Here is a 16,194-nt window from a genome sequence, read left to right on the forward strand (position 1 = left end):
CGTACTGGATCCTGGGGGGTGCTCTTCCCTCCTGGAAGCAGACGTACTGGATCCTGGGGGGTGCTCTTTCCTCCTGGAAGCAGACGTACTGGATCCTGGGGGGTGCTCTTCCCTCCTGGAAAGGTGTCCCCAGCAGACGTACTGGATCCTGGGGGGTGCTCTTCCCTCCTGGAAAGGTGTCCCCAGCAGACGTACTGGATCCTGGGGGGTGCTATGGCTGAGCTGTGGATCTGGGTTGGGTTCAGTGGTTGTGATTTTCCCCCAGATCTCCGATAACATGAAGTGTTTCCATTTCTGGGGAAACCTTCATTGATCTGGAAGGAATTCGCTGTCATGTTCGTCTCTCTTGTTTTCTTCTCATCCATTGAACCCTCTGAGGCCTTACTATACAGAGTCCTCTCCCCAGGTTTGGATGGCTTGTTGATACCGCAGTACACCGGACCCTAACCCCCCATATCCTATCCCGCAGTACACCGGACCCTAACCCCCCATATCCTATCCCGCAGTACACCGGACCCTAACCCCCCATATCCTATCCCGCAGTACACCGGACCCTAACCCCCCATATCCTATCCCGCAGTACACAGGACCCTAACCCCCCATATCCTATCCCGCAGTACACCGACTATTGATGGCCAATGTGCTTTCTGTACGTCATGTTTACCCCCTCTGGATATTTTCTGGGGGTTTTTCTTTCTTGGAAATGTATCTTGCAGCGACTTGGAAGACTTGTTGTACATGTTAGACACATGTATGGAGTTAATGGTTTTCTTCTTATCTGCTGCAGTACTCTAAATAAAAAAAAATGCCCCCCCAGGTTATGGAAGAAGCATCAGGTCACAGAATCCCCAGCCAGCTGCAAGGAGGCAGCACAGTGGTGTAGTGGGTAGCACTTTCGCCTAGCAGCAAAAGGGTTGCTGGTTCGTATCCCGACCACGACACCATCTGCCTGGAGTTTGCATGTTCTCCCTGTGCCTGCGTGGGTTTCCTCTGGGTACTCCGGTTTCCTCCTACACTACAAAGACATGCTGGTAGGTAAATTGGATCTTGTCCAAATTGGCCCAGTATATATATGTGTATGACTGTGTGTCCCAAGCGTGTCGAGATCCTACGGGGTAAAATGACCGCACCAGCCAAGCAGACACTGACTGGAAAAAGCGCCCAGAGGCGATTCAGTTCGCATGTGTAGTCATTTATTCATTCATTCAAGGTCCGGCTCTCCAAAGTTGCGATATCAAAGTGGAAGGACGCTTGTTGACTTTTGCAGCCACCTGGATGTGGTGCATTTCTGCGTCCCGTCAGCAACTTGCTGATCTCAAGCAGGCACGCTCTTGACTGCTGGACCAAGAGGTCATAGCCTCAGTCTCTGCTGCAAAGTGGTGTCGAGGGTTTTACCAGTCTTCACCAGGCAGACTTTCTGGTCTCGGGCATAAGATGCCTACTTCCTTGTGCCCATGTTTTTGGCTCACCAATGCCTTATGCTGCATGGCATCTGCACTTCCGGGACCGGCCTTTCCATTCATCCTGTCTTCTGCATCTCATGTTCTCCAAGGTCCTGTCTTCTGTATGTCATGTTCTCCAAGGTCCTGTCTTCTGCATCTCATGTTCTCCAAGGTCCTATGTTTTCCAAGGTCCTGTCTTCTCCATCTCATGTTCTCCAAGGTTCTATGTTCTCCAAGGTCCTGTCTTCTCCATCTCATGTTCTCCAAGGTCCTGTCTTCTGCATCTCATGTTCTCCAAGGTCCTGTCTTCTGCATCTCATGTTCTCCAAGGTCCTGCCTTCTGTCTTCTCCATCTCATGTTCTCCAAGGTCCTGTCTTCTCCATCTCATGTTCTCCAAGGTCCTGTCTTCTGCATCTCATGTTCCCCAAGTCCTGTCTTCTGTCTTCTCCATCTCATGTTCTCCAAGGTCCTGTCTTCTCCATCTCATGTTCCCCAAGTCCTGTCTTCTCCATCTCATGTTCCCCAAGTCCTGTCTTCTCCATCTCATGTTCTCCAAGGTCCTGTCTTCTGCATCTCATGTTCCCCAAGTCCTGTCTTCTGCATCTCATGTTCTCCAAGGTCCTGTCTTCTCCATCTCATGTTCTCCAAGTCCTGTCTTCTCCATCTCATGTTCCCCAAGTCCTGTTTTCTGCATCTCATGTTCTCCAAGGTCCTGTCTTCTCCATCTCATGTTCTCCAAGTCCTGTCTTCTCCATCTCATGTTCCCCAAGTCCTGTCTTCTCCATCTCATGTTCTCCAAGGTCCTGTCTTCTGCATCTCATGTTCCCCAAGTCCTGTCTTCTGCATCTCATGTTCTCCAAGGTCCTGTCTTCTCCATCTCATGTTCTCCAAGTCCTGTCTTCTCCATCTCATGTTCCCCAAGTCCTGTCTTCTCCATCTCATGTTCCCCAAGTCCTGTCTTCTCCATCTCATGTTCTCCAAGGTCCTGTCTTCTCCATCTCATGTTCTCCAAGGTCCTGTCTTCTGCATCTCATGTTCTCCAAGGTCCTGTCTTCTCCATCTCATGTTCTCCAAGGTCCTGTCTTCTCCATCTCATGTTCTCCAAGGTCCTGTCTTCTCTATCTCATGTTCTCCAAGGTCCTGTCTTCTCCATCTCATGTTCTCCAAGGTCCTGTCTTCTCCATCTCATGTTCTCCAAGGTCATGTCTTCTCCATCTCATGTTCTCCAAGGTCCTGTCTTCTCCATCTCATGTTCTCCAAGGTCCTGTCTTCTCCATCTCATGTTCTCCAAGGTCCTGTCTTCTCCATCTCATGTTCTCCAAGGTCCTGTCTTCTCCATCTCATGTTCTCCAAGGTCCTGTCTTCTCTATCTCATGTTCTCCAAGGTCCTGTCTTCTCCATCTCATGTTCTCCAAGGTCCTGTCTTCTCCATCTCATGTTCTCCAAGGTCCTGTCTTCTCCATCTCATGTTCTCCAAGGTCCTGTCTTCTCCATCTCATGTTCTCCAAGGTCCTGTCTTCTCCATCTCATGTTCTCCAAGGTCCTGTCTTCTCCATCTCATGTTCTCCAAGGTCCTGTCTTCTCCATCTCATGTTCTCCATCTCATGTTCTCCAAGGTCCTGTCTTCTCCATCTCATGTTCTCCATCTCAATTTCTCCAAGGTCCTGTCTTCTGCATCTCATGTTCTCCATCTCATGTTCTCCAAGGTCCTGTCTTCTCCATCTCATGTTCTCCAAGGTCCTGTCTTCTCCATCTCATGTTCTCCAAGGTCCTGTCTTCTCCATCTCATGTTCCCCAAGTCCTGTCTTCTCCATCTCATGTTCTCCAAGGTCCTGTCTTCTCCATCTCATGTTCTCCAAGGTCCTGTCTTCTCCATCTCATGTTCTCCAAGGTCCTGTCTTCTCCATCTCATGTTCTCCAATGTGCTGTCTCCAGTGTGGCTCTATGGGACTTTTAGGGTATGCCTGTTGTGGGATACAAGAGACAACCTCCAGTTACGTGAACGGTCAGTGAGGCTTATGGAGGACAACATGCTGTGTGAATCCTAAACCTTCAGAAATCATCGCTGATTCCAGCTCATCACTTGAAGTATCTAAAGCTGCTTCTGGACCCTTCCCAACCAATCCAAAGAGTTCTTCCCCAGAAAAAAACTTCACTCTTCAGGCTAGAAATTGTGAACCCCAATTTCTATCTGAGTCTGTGATGCCTGCAACTCTTGCGGCGTACTCACACCAAGTAAAATATATATGCCTTCCACATTCAATGATGTCGTGGAAAGTGGACTAAGGGCTTCCCCCACCCCCGCCCATAGGAGTTTATCTGTAGGGCAGAATCTCTTTCCACTGACCGGGACTGGACTAATGTGTGTCTCTTGGCACAATCTAGGGGCATTTCTCTGCACTTTCCATCCTGCTTCAGAGTCCATTGTCTTCCCACTGTCTGATTACCACCCGTGTGCAGGGGGTCACAATGTGCTTTCCCCAGTCCAGCCCATTTAACCCCCCCCAGTCCAGCCCCTATAACTTTCCCCCCAGTCCAGCCCCTATAACTTTCCCCCCAGTCCAGCGCCTATAACTTTCCCCCCAGTCCAGCGCCTATAACTTTCCCCCCAGTCCAGCCCCTATAACTTTCCCCCCAGTCCAGCCCCTATAACTTTCCCCCCAGTCCAGCCCCTATAACTTTCCCCCCAGTCCAGCCCCTATAACTTTCCCCCCAGTCCAGCCCCTATAACTTTCCCCCCAGTCCAGCCCCTATAACTTTCCCCCCAGTCCAGCCCCTCTAACTCTGATATTTAATCTGGTTCTTTTGGCTCTTGAGAAGCCCATGTGATCCAATCGGAGCCCTTCCCCTCCGCTCTGACTTGCAAGCTTGACGACTTGTGATCATCACCTCGGCTAGTAAAATGTCTGAGCTGGTAGATTTGTCCAACCCAAAGTTGGTTTGGTTTTGTCTGACAAGGTGACCTTCAGGCCTTCGTTTCTCCTCAGGATAGTCTCCAATTTCCACCTCTGTCCAGCTCCGTTCCTCCATTGTTGGACGGGGTCCAGGCTGTGTGAGCTTCCAGTATCTATACCTATTGCTTCTTTCTGGAGGACTGATCCCCTTTATGTCGCCCTGTATGGGCTCAGCAGAAGTGATCAGTGTTCTCATTGGAGCTCAGACAGACGATCCTCCTCGGTTCCCCCTTTCCGGAGTCTCTCCATTAGGACTCCATTGGCACGTCTCCAGATTTCCGGCATTAGGCCCTTTTCCATGTTTGTAACGCAGCCGCCTGGTCTTCTGTTCTCCGAGTTCTATCAGGTGGATGGAAATTCCTCCCAGGTGACTGCAGGCCATCCCCATTTCTTGTGTTTCAGTCCTCCTGTGTCCCTCAATGGGTGAATAAAATAAGATTTTTCTAGTGTCTGATCCTCCTGTAGGTGGCAGTATAACCCACATGATTAGGACTTCCTGTGTCCCTCAATGGGTGAATAAAATAAGATTTTTCTAGTGTCTGATCCTCCTGTAGGTGGCAGTATAACCCACATGATTAGGACTTCCTGTGTCCCTCAATGGGTGAATAAAATAAGATTTTTCTAGTGTCTGATCCTCCTGTAGGTGGCAGTATAACCCACATGATTAGGACTTCCTGTGTCCCTCAATGGGTGAAGAAAATAAGATTTTTCTAGTGTCTGATCCTCCTGTAGGTGGCAGTATAACCCACATGATTAGGACTTCCTGTGTCCCTCAATGGGTGAAGAAAATACGATTTTCCTAGTGTCTGATCCTCTTGTAGGTGGCAGTATAACCCACATGATTAGGACTTCCTGTGTCCCTCAATGGGTGAAGAAAATACGATTTTTCTAGTGTCTGATCCTCCTGTAGGTGGCAGTATAACCCACATGATTAGGACTTCCTGTGTCCCTCAATGGGTGAAGAAAATAAGATTTTTCTAGTGTCTGATCCTCCTGTAGGTGGCAGTATAACCCACATGATTAGGACTTCCTGTGTCCCTCAATGGGTGAATAAAATAAGATTTTTCTAGTGTCTGATCCTCCTGTAGGTGGCAGTATAACCCACATGATTAGGACTTCCTGTGTCCCTCAATGGGTGAAGAAAATACGATTTTTCTAGTGTCTGATCCTCCTGTAGGTGGCAGTATAACCCACATGATTAGGACTTCCTGTGTCCCTCAATGGGTGAAGAAAATACGATTTTCCTAGTGTCTGATCCTCTTGTAGGTGGCAGTATAACCCACATGATTAGGACTTCCTGTGTCCCTCAATGGGTGAAGAAAATACGATTTTTCTAGTGTCTGATCCTCCTGTAGGTGGCAGTATAACCCACATGATTAGGACTTCCTGTGTCCCTCAATGGGTGAAGAAAATAAGATTTTTCTAGTGTCTGATCCTCCTGTAGGTGGCAGTATAACCCACATGATTAGGACTTCCTGTGTCCCTCAATGGGTGAATACAATAAGATTTTTCTAGTGTCTGATCCTCCTGTAGGTGGCAGTATAACCCACATGATTAGGACTTCCTGTGTCCCTCAATGGGTGAATAAAATAAGATTTTTCTAGTGTCTGATCCTCCTGTAGGTGGCAGTATAACCCACATGATTAGGACTTCCTGTGTCCTTCAATGGGTGAAGAAAATAAGATTTTTCTAGTGTCTGATCCTCCTGTAGGTGGCAGTATAACCCACATGATTAGGACTTCCTGTGTCCCTCAATGGGTGAAGAAAATAAGATTTTCCTAGTGTCTGATCCTCTTGTAGGTGGCAGTATAACCCACATGATTAGGACTTCCTGTGTCCCTCAATGGGTGAATACAATAAGATTTTTCTAGTGTCTGATCCTCCTGTAGGTGGCAGTATAACCCACATGGTTAGGACTTCCTGTGTCCCTCAATGGGTGAATAAAATAAGATTTTTCTAGTGTCTGATCCTCCTGTAGGTGGCAGTATAACCCACATGATTAGGACTTCCTGTGTCCCTCAATGGGTGAATGAAATAAGATTTTTCTAGTGTCTGATCCTCCTGTAGGTGGCAGTATAACCCACATGATTAGGACTTCCTGTGTCCCTCAATGGGTGAAGAAAATACGATTTTTCTAGTGTCTGATCCTCCTGTAGGTGGCAGTATAACCCACATGATTAGGACTTCCTGTGTCCCTCAATGGGTGAATGAAATAAGATTTTTCTAGTGTCTGATCCTCCTGTAGGTGGCAGTATAACCCACATGGTTAGGACTTCCTGTGTCCCTCAATGGGTGAATAAAATAAGATTTTTCTAGTGTCTGATCCTCCTGTAGGTGGCAGTATAACCCACATGATTAGGACTTCCTGTGTCCCTCAATGGGTGAATGAAATAAGATTTTTCTAGTGTCTGATCCTCCTGTAGGTGGCAGTATAACCCACATGATTAGGACTTCCTGTGTCCCTCAATGGGTGAAGAAAATACGATTTTTCTAGTGTCTGATCCTCCTGTAGGTGGCAGTATAACCCACATGATTAGGACTTCCTGTGTCCCTCAATGGGTGAAGAAAATAAGATTTTTCTAGTGTCTGATCCTCCTGTAGGTGGCAGTATAACCCACATGATTAGGACTTCCTGTGTCCTTCAATGGGTGAAGAAAATAAGATTTTTCTAGTGTCTGATCCTCCTGTAGGTGGCAGTATAACCCACATGATTAGGACTTCCTGTGTCCCTCAATGGGAGAAGAAAATAAGATTTTCCTAGTGTCTGATCCTCCTGTAGGTGGCAGTATAACCCACATGATTAGGACTTCCTGTGTCCCTCAATGGGTGAAGAAAATAAGATTTTTCTAGTGTCTGATCCTCCTGTAGGTGGCAGTATAACCCACATGATTAGGACTTCCTGTGTCCCTCAATGGGTGAAGAAAATAAGATTTTTCTAGTGTCTGATCCTCCTGTAGGTGGCAGTATAACCCACATGATTAGGACTTCCTGTGTCCCTCAATGGGTGAATAAAATAAGATTTTTCTAGTGTCTGATCCTCCTGTAGGTGGCAGTATAACCCACATGATTAGGACTTCCTGTGTCCCTCAATGGGTGAAGAAAATAAGATTTTTCTAGTGTCTGATCCTCCTGTAGGTGGCAGTATAACCCACATGATTAGGACTTCCTGTGTCCCACAATGGGTGAAGAAAATAAGATTTTTCTAGTGTCTGATCCTCCTGTAGGTGGCAGTATAACCCACATGATTAGGACTTCCTGTGTCCCTCAATGGGTGAATAAAATAAGATTTTTCTAGTGTCTGATCCTCCTGTAGGTGGCAGTATAACCCACATGATTAGGACTTCCTGTGTCCCTCAATGCGAGAAGAAAATAAGATTTTTCTAGTGTCTGATCCTCCTGTAGGTGGCAGTATAACCCACATGATTAGGACTTCCTGTGTCCCTCAATGCGAGAAGAAAATAAGATTTTTCTAGTGTCTGATCCTCCTGTAGGTGGCAGTATAACCCACATGATTAGGACTTCCTGTGTCCCTCAATGGGTGAATACAATAAGATTTTTCTAGTGTCTGATCCTCCTGTAGGTGGCAGTATAACCCACATGATTAGGACTTCCTGTGTCCCACAATGGGTGAAGAAAATAAGATTTTTCTAGTGTCTGATCCTCCTGTAGGTGGCAGTATAACCCACATGATTAGGACTTCCTGTGTCCCTCAATGGGTGAATAAAATAAGATTTTTCTAGTGTCTGATCCTCCTGTAGGTGGCAGTATAACCCACATGATTAGGACTTCCTGTGTCCCTCAATGGGTGAAGAAAATAAGATTTTTCTAGTGTCTGATCCTCCTGTAGGTGGCAGTATAACCCACATGATTAGGACTTCCTGTGTCCCTCAATGGGTGAATAAAATAAGATTTTTCTAGTGTCTGATCCTCCTGTAGGTGGCAGTATAACCCACATGATTAGGACTTCCTGTGTCCCTCAATGGGTGAAGAAAATAAGATTTTTCTAGTGTCTGATCCTCCTGTAGGTGGCAGTATAACCCACATGATTAGGACTTCCTGTGTCCCTCAATGGGTGAATGAAATAAGATTTTTCTAGTGTCTGATCCTCCTGTAGGTGGCAGTATAACCCACATGATTAGGACTTCCTGTGTCCCACAATGGGTGAAGAAAATAAGATTTTTCTAGTGTCTGATCCTCCTGTAGGTGGCAGTATAACCCACATGATTAGGACTTCCTGTGTCCCTCAATGGGTGAAGAAAATACGATTTTTCTAGTGTCTGATCCTCCTGTAGGTGGCAGTATAACCCACATGATTAGGACTTCCTGTGTCCCTCAATGGGTGAAGAAAATAAGATTTTTCTAGTGTCTGATCCTCCTGTAGGTGGCAGTATAACCCACATGATTAGGACTTCCTGTGTCCCTCAATGGGTGAAGAAAATAAGATTTTTCTAGTGTCTGATCCTCCTGTAGGTGGCAGTATAACCCACATGATTAGGACTTCCTGTGTCCCTCAATGGGTGAAGAAAATAAGATTTTTCTAGTGTCTGATCCTCCTGTAGGTGGCAGTATAACCCACATGATTAGGACTTCCTGTGTCCCTCAATGGGTGAAGAAAATAAGATTTTCCTAGTGTCTGATCCTCTTGTAGGTGGCAGTATAACCCACATGATTAGGACTTCCTGTGTCCCTCAATGGGTGAATACAATAAGATTTTTCTAGTGTCTGATCCTCCTGTAGGTGGCAGTATAACCCACAATGATTAGGACTTCCTGTGTCCCTCAATGGGTGAATGAAATAAGATTTTTCTAGTGTCTGATCCTCCTGTAGGTGGCAGTATAACCCACATGATTAGGACTTCCTGTGTCCCTCAATGGGTGAATACAATAAGATTTTTCTAGTGTCTGATCCTCCTGTAGGTGGCAGTATAACCCACATGATTAGGACTTCCTGTGTCCCTCAATGGGAGAAGAAAATAAGATTTTTCTAGTGTCTGATCCTCCTGTAGGTGGCAGTATAACCCACATGATTAGGACTTCCTGTGTCCCTCAATGGGTGAATAAAATAAGATTTTTCTAGTGTCTGATCCTCCTGTAGGTGGCAGTATAACCCACATGATTAGGACTTCCTGTGTCCCTCAATGGGTGAATAAAATAAGATTTTCTAGTGTCTGATCCTCCTGTAGGTGGCAGTATAACCCACATGATTAGGACTTCCTGTGTCCCTCAATGGGTGAATAAAATAAGATTTTTCTAGTGTCTGATCCTCCTGTAGGTGGCAGTATAACCCACATGATTAGGACTTCCTGTGTCCCTCAATGGGTGAATAAAATAAGATTTTTCTAGTGTCTGATCCTCCTGTAGGTGGCAGTATAACCCACATGATTAGGACTTCCTGTGTCCCTCAATGGGTGAATAAAATAAGATTTTTCTAGTGTCTGATCCTCCTGTAGGTGGCAGTATAACCCACATGATTAGGACTTCCTGTGTCCCTCAATGGGTGAAGAAAATAAGATTTTTCTAGTGTCTGATCCTCCTGTAGGTGGCAGTATAACCCACATGATTAGGACTTCCTGTGTCCCTCAATGGGAGAAGAAAATAAGATTTTCCTAGTGTCTGATCCTCCTGTAGGTGGCAGTATAACCCACATGATTAGGACTTCCTGTGTCCCTCAATGGGTGAAGAAAATAAGATTTTTCTAGTGTCTGATCCTCCTGTAGGTGGCAGTATAACCCACATGATTAGGACTTTCTGTGTCCCTCAATGGGTGAATACAATAAGATTTTTCTAGTGTCTGATCCTCCTGTAGGTGGCAGTATAACCCACATGATTAGGACTTCCTGTGTCCCTCAATGGGTGAAGAAAATAAGATTTTTCTAGTGTCTGATCCTCCTGTAGGTGGCAGTATAACCCACATGATTAGGACTTCCTGTGTCCCTCAATGGGTGAAGAAAATAAGATTTTCTAGTGTCTGATCCTCCTGTAGGTGGCAGTATAACCCACATGATTAGGACTTCCTGTGTCCCTCAATGGGTGAAGAAAATAAGATTTTTCTAGTGTCTGATCCTCCTGTAGGTGGCAGTATAACCCACATGATTAGGACTTCCTGTGTCCCTCAATGGGTGAAGAAAATAAGATTTTTCTAGTGTCTGATCCTCCTGTAGGTGGCAGTATAACCCACATGATTAGGACTTCCTGTGTCCCTCAATGGGTGAATACAATAAGATTTTTCTAGTGTCTGATCCTCCTGTAGGTGGCAGTATAACCCACATGATTAGGACTTCCTGTGTCCCTCAATGGGTGAAGAAAATAAGATTTTTCTAGTGTCTGATCCTCCTGTAGGTGGCAGTATAACCCACATGATTAGGACTTCCTGTGCCCCTCAATGGGAGAAGAAAATAAGATTTTTCTAGTGTCTGATCCTCCTGTAGGTGGCAGTATAACCCACATGATTAGGACTTCCTGTGTCCCTCAATGGGTGAAGAAAATAAGATTTTTCTAGTGTCTGATCCTCCTGTAGGTGGCAGTATAACCCACATGATTAGGACTTCCTGTGTCCCTCAATGGGAGAAGAAAATAAGATTTTTCTAGTGTCTGATCCTCCTGTAGGTGGCAGTATAACCCACATGATTAGGACTTCCTGTGTCCCTCAATGGGTGAAGAAAATAAGATTTTTCTAGTGTCTGATCCTCCTGTAGGTGGCAGTATAACCCACATGATTAGGACTTCCTGTGTCCCTCAATGGGTGAAGAAAATAAGATTTTTCTAGTGTCTGATCCTCCTGTAGGTGGCAGTATAACCCACATGATTAGGACTTCCTGTGTCCCTCAATGGGTGAATACAATAAGATTTTTCTAGTGTCTGATCCTCCTGTAGGTGGCAGTATAACCCACATGATTAGGACTTCCTGTGTCCCTCAATGGGTGAAGAAAATAAGATTTTTCTAGTGTCTGATCCTCCTGTAGGTGGCAGTATAACCCACATGATTAGGACTTCCTGTGTCCCTCAATGGGTGAATAAAATAAGATTTTTCTAGTGTCTGATCCTCCTGTAGGTGGCAGTATAACCCACATGATTAGGACTTCCTGTGTCCCTCAATGGGTGAATAAAATAAGATTTTTCTAGTGTCTGATCCTCCTGTAGGTGGCAGTATAACCCACATGATTAGGACTTCCTGTGTCCCTCAATGGGAGAAGAAAATAAGATTTTTCTACTGTCTGATCCTCCTGTAGGTGGCAGTATAACCCACATGATTAGGACTTCCTGTGTCCCTCAATGGGTGAATAAAATAAGATTTTTCTACTGTCTGATCCTCCTGTAGGTGGCAGTATAACCCACATGATTAGGACTTCCTGTGTCCCTCAATGGGTGAAGAAAATAAGATTTTTCTAGTGTCTGATCCTCCTGCAGGTGGCAGTATAACCCACATGGCTAGGACTTCCTGTGTCCCTCAATGGGTGATGAAAATACGATTTTCCTAGTGTCTGATCCTCTTGTAGGTGGCAGTATAACCCACATGATTAGGACTTCCTGTGTCCCTCAATGGGTGAATAAAATAAGATTTTTCTAGTGTCTGATCCTCTTGTAGGTGGCAGTATAACCCACATGATTAGGACTTCCTGTGTCCCTCAATGGGAGAAGAAAATAAGATTTTTCTAGTGTCTGATCCTCCTGTAGGTGGCAGTATAACCCACATGATTAGGACTTCCTGTGTCCCTCAATGGGTGAATACAATAAGATTTTTCTAGTGTCTGATCCTCCTGTAGGTGGCAGTATAACCCACATGATTAGGACTTCCTGTGTCCCTCAATGGGTGAATAAAATAAGATTTTCCTAGTGTCTGATCCTCCTGTAGGTGGCAGTATAACCCACATGATTAGGACTTCCTGTGCCCCTCAATGAGCTCCCAGATTGTTTTTCCTGTTTATCGCAGACCCGCTGTTCCATGACGGTAACACATTTCCTCCATCTTGTCATTTGATACAGCGTGACGTACAGGAGCAGCGCGGGCTGCGCAGAGCGCGTCAATCTGGAGCGCAGCGCTCAGCTGAAGGCTCACATCCTGGAGTATTTTGAGGGGCGAAATCCTCTAAATGATGAAGAACGAGACAATGACGAGGAAGAGCTGAGCAAAGCGAAGGTACCCTTCATGTTTTACACGCCGGGGGAGGGGCATCATATACCCATACACGCCGGGGGAGGGACATAATATACCCATACACGCCGGGGGAGGGACATCATATACCCATACACGCCGGGGGAGGGACATCATATACCCATACACGCCGGGGGAGGGACATAATATACCCATACACGCCGGGGGGGGGGGGGGGGGGACGTCATTTACCCATACACACCAGGGGAGGGGACGTCATTTACCCATACACGCCGGGGGAGGGGGGGGGGGACGTCATTTACATATACACACCGGGGGGGGGACGACGTCATTTATTCGTACATGCCAGGGGCAGGGGGGATTTACCCATACACGCCGGGGGGGGGGGGCATGGACATTATTTACCCATACACGCTGGGGGAGGGGACGTCATTTACCCATACACGCCGGGGGGGGGGGAACGTCATTTACCCATACACGCCGGGGGAGGGGACGTCATTTACCCATACACACCAGGGGAGGGGCGGGGGGAATTTACCCATACACGCCGGGGGCGGGGGGAATTTACCCATATCCTCCCCCTGTCTCTGATCTTGTATCTTCTCTTTGCAGGCTGCTGATTGGTTGGCTCAGTTGTCTGCTGACGTTCGTCATTTCCTCTCCATTCACCAGGACGAGCGTTTCTCGGGCCGCGCCCTCGCCCGCATCTTTCATGGGATTGGTAAGATTTTGCTTCTCTTCCCTTCCCCCATGGAGGGGTGATGGGGGGGGGCCGCTTCTGCTATGAACCCCAGATCAGGACACGCCCCTAGATGTGGGGGGGGCGTATTTAATTCCGGTAAATGTGAAATGTTTAATTTAAAGGAGCTCCGCCCATTTAAAAGTCGGCAGCTACAAAAAGTGCGTCTTTTAACCACTTCAGCCCCGGACCATTTGTCTGCCCAAAGACCGGGAAGCTTTTTTTGCGATTCGGCACTGCGGCGCTTTAACTGACAATTGCGCGGTCGTGCGACGTGGCTCCCAAACAGAATTGACGTCCTTTTTTCCCACAAATAGAACTTTCTTTTGTTGCGTTTTTTTTTATTTTTTGCGCTATAAACAAAAATAGAGCGACAATTATGAAAAAAAACGATTTTGTTTATTTTGCTATAATAAATTTTCCCAAAAAATATATAAAAAACATTTATTTTCCTCAGTTTAGGGCGATTACGTTTTTTCTACCTATTATTGGTAAAAAAATCACAATAAGCGTTTATTGATCGGTTTGCGCAAAAGTTATATATCGTGTCTACAAAATAGGGGATCGTTTTATGGCATTTTTATTATTACGAGTAATGGCGGCGATCTGCGATTTATTTTATTACCATGACTGCGACATTACGGCGGACACATCGCACATTTTCTTTATAAATTCTTTTATCCTCTTTGCTGCCCCTTTACACTCATCTATTATAATAGTATACCCTCCCCCTCCCCCACTTCTATGCCCAGGGATCTCCAAACTACGACCCTCCCCCCCCCCCCCCCTACTTCTATGCCCAGGGATCTCCAAACTACGACCCTCCCTCCCCCACTTCTATGCCCAGGGATCTCCAAACTACGACCCTCCCCCCCCCACTTCTATGCCCAGGGATCTCCAAACTACGACCCTCCCTCCCCCACTTCTATGCCCAGGGATCTCCAAACTACGACCCTCCCCCCCCCCCTACTTCTATGCCCAGGGATCTCCAAACTACGACCCTCCCTCCCCCACTTCTATGCCCACGGATCTCCAAACTACGCCCCCCCCCCCACTTCTATGCCCAGGCATCTCCAAACTACGACCCCCCCCACTTCTATGCCCAGGGATCTCCAAACTACGACCCTCCCTCCCCCACTTCTATGCCCAGGCATCTCCAAACTACGACCCCCCCCCCCACTTCTATGCCCAGGCATCTCCAAACTACGACCCCCCCCCACTTCTATGCCCAGGGATCTCCAAACTACGACCCTCCCTCCCCCACTTCTATGCCCAGGGATCTCCAAACTACGACCCTCCCCCCACTTCTATGCCCAGGCATCTCCAAACTACGACCCCCCCCCACTTCTATGCCCAGGGATCTCCAAACTACGACCCTCCCTCCCCCACTTCTATGCCCAGGGATCTCCAAACTACGACCCTCCCTCCCCCACTTCTATGCCCAGGGATCTCCAAACTACGACCCTCCCTCCCCCACTTCTATGCCCAGGGATCTCCAAACTACGCCCCTCCCCCCCCCCTACTTCTATGCCCAGGGATCTCCAAACTACGACCCTCCCCCCCCACTTCTATGCCCAGGGATCTCCAAACTACGACCCCCCCCCCACTTCTATGCCCAGTGATCTCCAAACTACGACCCTCCCCCCCCACTTCTATGCCCAGTGATCTCCAAACTACGACCCCCCCCCCCACTTCTATGCCCAGGGATCTCCAAACTACGACCCCCCCCCCACTTCTATGCCCAGGGATCTCCAAACTACGACCCTCCCCCCCCCACTTCTATGCCCAGTGATCTCCAAACTACGACCCCCCCCCACTTCTATGCCCAGGGATCTCCAAACTACGGCCCTCCCCCCCCCCCCCCCCCACTTCTATGCCCAGTGATCTCCAAACTACGGCCCCCCCCCCCCCCACTTCTATGCCCAGGGATCTCCAAACTACCCCCCCCCCCCCCCACTTCTATGCCCAGGGATCTCCAAACTACGACCCTCCCCCCCCCCCACTTCTATGCCCAGGGATCTCCAAACTACGACCCCCCCCACTTCTATGCCCAGGGATCTCCAAACTACGGCCCTCCAGCTGTTGCAGAACTACACATCCCATGAGGCATTGTAACACTCTGACACCAACAAAGGGGCACAACGCCTCCCAATGACGCCAACAAAGGGGCACAACGCCTCCCAATGGGGTCCCTTACCCTGCATAATGGGGGGGGGGGGGGTTGTGGGAGATCCCATTTCCTAACATGCAGTTTGTTGGCTCCACAGGAAGTCCATGTTACCCGGCGCAGGTTTACGGACGAGATCGGCGCTTTTGGCGGAAATTCCTGCACTTGGACTTTAACAAAGTGATGCAGATCTGTAAAGAGGAGATAATCCGGCTGCGGTGAGACGCGGAGATCGGCAGGCGCTGCCTTAATGTCACAAACCAGAAGCCGGATGTATATTTATAAGATTAATATTTAATAAAATAAACGTTTTTTATAAAGAAGTCGGTGGAATGTTGTGATTGGATCAGTGAGGGACAGAAGTGATTGTACTCCAGGGATCGTGGTGAATTGTGTGAGCTGAAGGACAATACCGAACCCCCTGATTATTTGCATTAATGTTGCTGTGTGATACGGTGCCCCCTACAGGCAGAGAGGTGACCTGCAAATCACATGATGCCATCATTTCTTGGGGCCGCTGCATTGTCGGAGATTGAAGGCCATGAAGTGTTAAAATGGAGATCCCGTTAGAATGATTTTTTAGTTTTGAATGGCGTGGGGGAAGTGTGAGATCCTTGTTTGGGTTGTATTGCTGTGACTCTTATTTCTAGATTTCCCCTCCGTGATGATGGTCACTAGGACTAATCCAGCGGGCAGCAAACATAAGAGTGAAGGTTAGACCTGGGTGGCTAAACTTTAAAAAAGGCCTTTCTCTTCCGTTCATGGACGGACACAGCAGC

At 47.4% G+C, this 16,194-nt stretch overlaps 1 protein-coding gene across 4 annotated transcripts in view; it reads left to right on the forward strand.

Annotated features, from left to right (window-relative positions):
* RECQL4 (RecQ like helicase 4) overlaps positions 1-15,738 on the forward strand; it is a 75,049-nt gene extending 59,311 nt beyond the window's left edge. For all 4 annotated transcript variants that reach the window (XM_040334180.1, XM_040334182.1, XM_040334183.1 and 1 more), the window contains 3 exons: positions 12,380-12,533; positions 13,122-13,230; positions 15,516-15,738. In XM_040334180.1, the coding sequence (XP_040190114.1) occupies positions 12,380-12,533; positions 13,122-13,230; positions 15,516-15,637 (385 nt within the window). In that variant the 3' untranslated portion in view covers positions 15,638-15,738. The remainder of the gene's footprint in view (positions 1-12,379; positions 12,534-13,121; positions 13,231-15,515) is intronic.
* Positions 15,739-16,194: the final 456 nt, after the last annotated feature.

The sequence above is a fragment of the Rana temporaria genome, assembly GCF_905171775.1.
Source record: "Rana temporaria chromosome 2 unlocalized genomic scaffold, aRanTem1.1 chr2p, whole genome shotgun sequence".
Classification (NCBI taxonomy): Eukaryota; Metazoa; Chordata; class Amphibia; order Anura; family Ranidae; genus Rana; species Rana temporaria.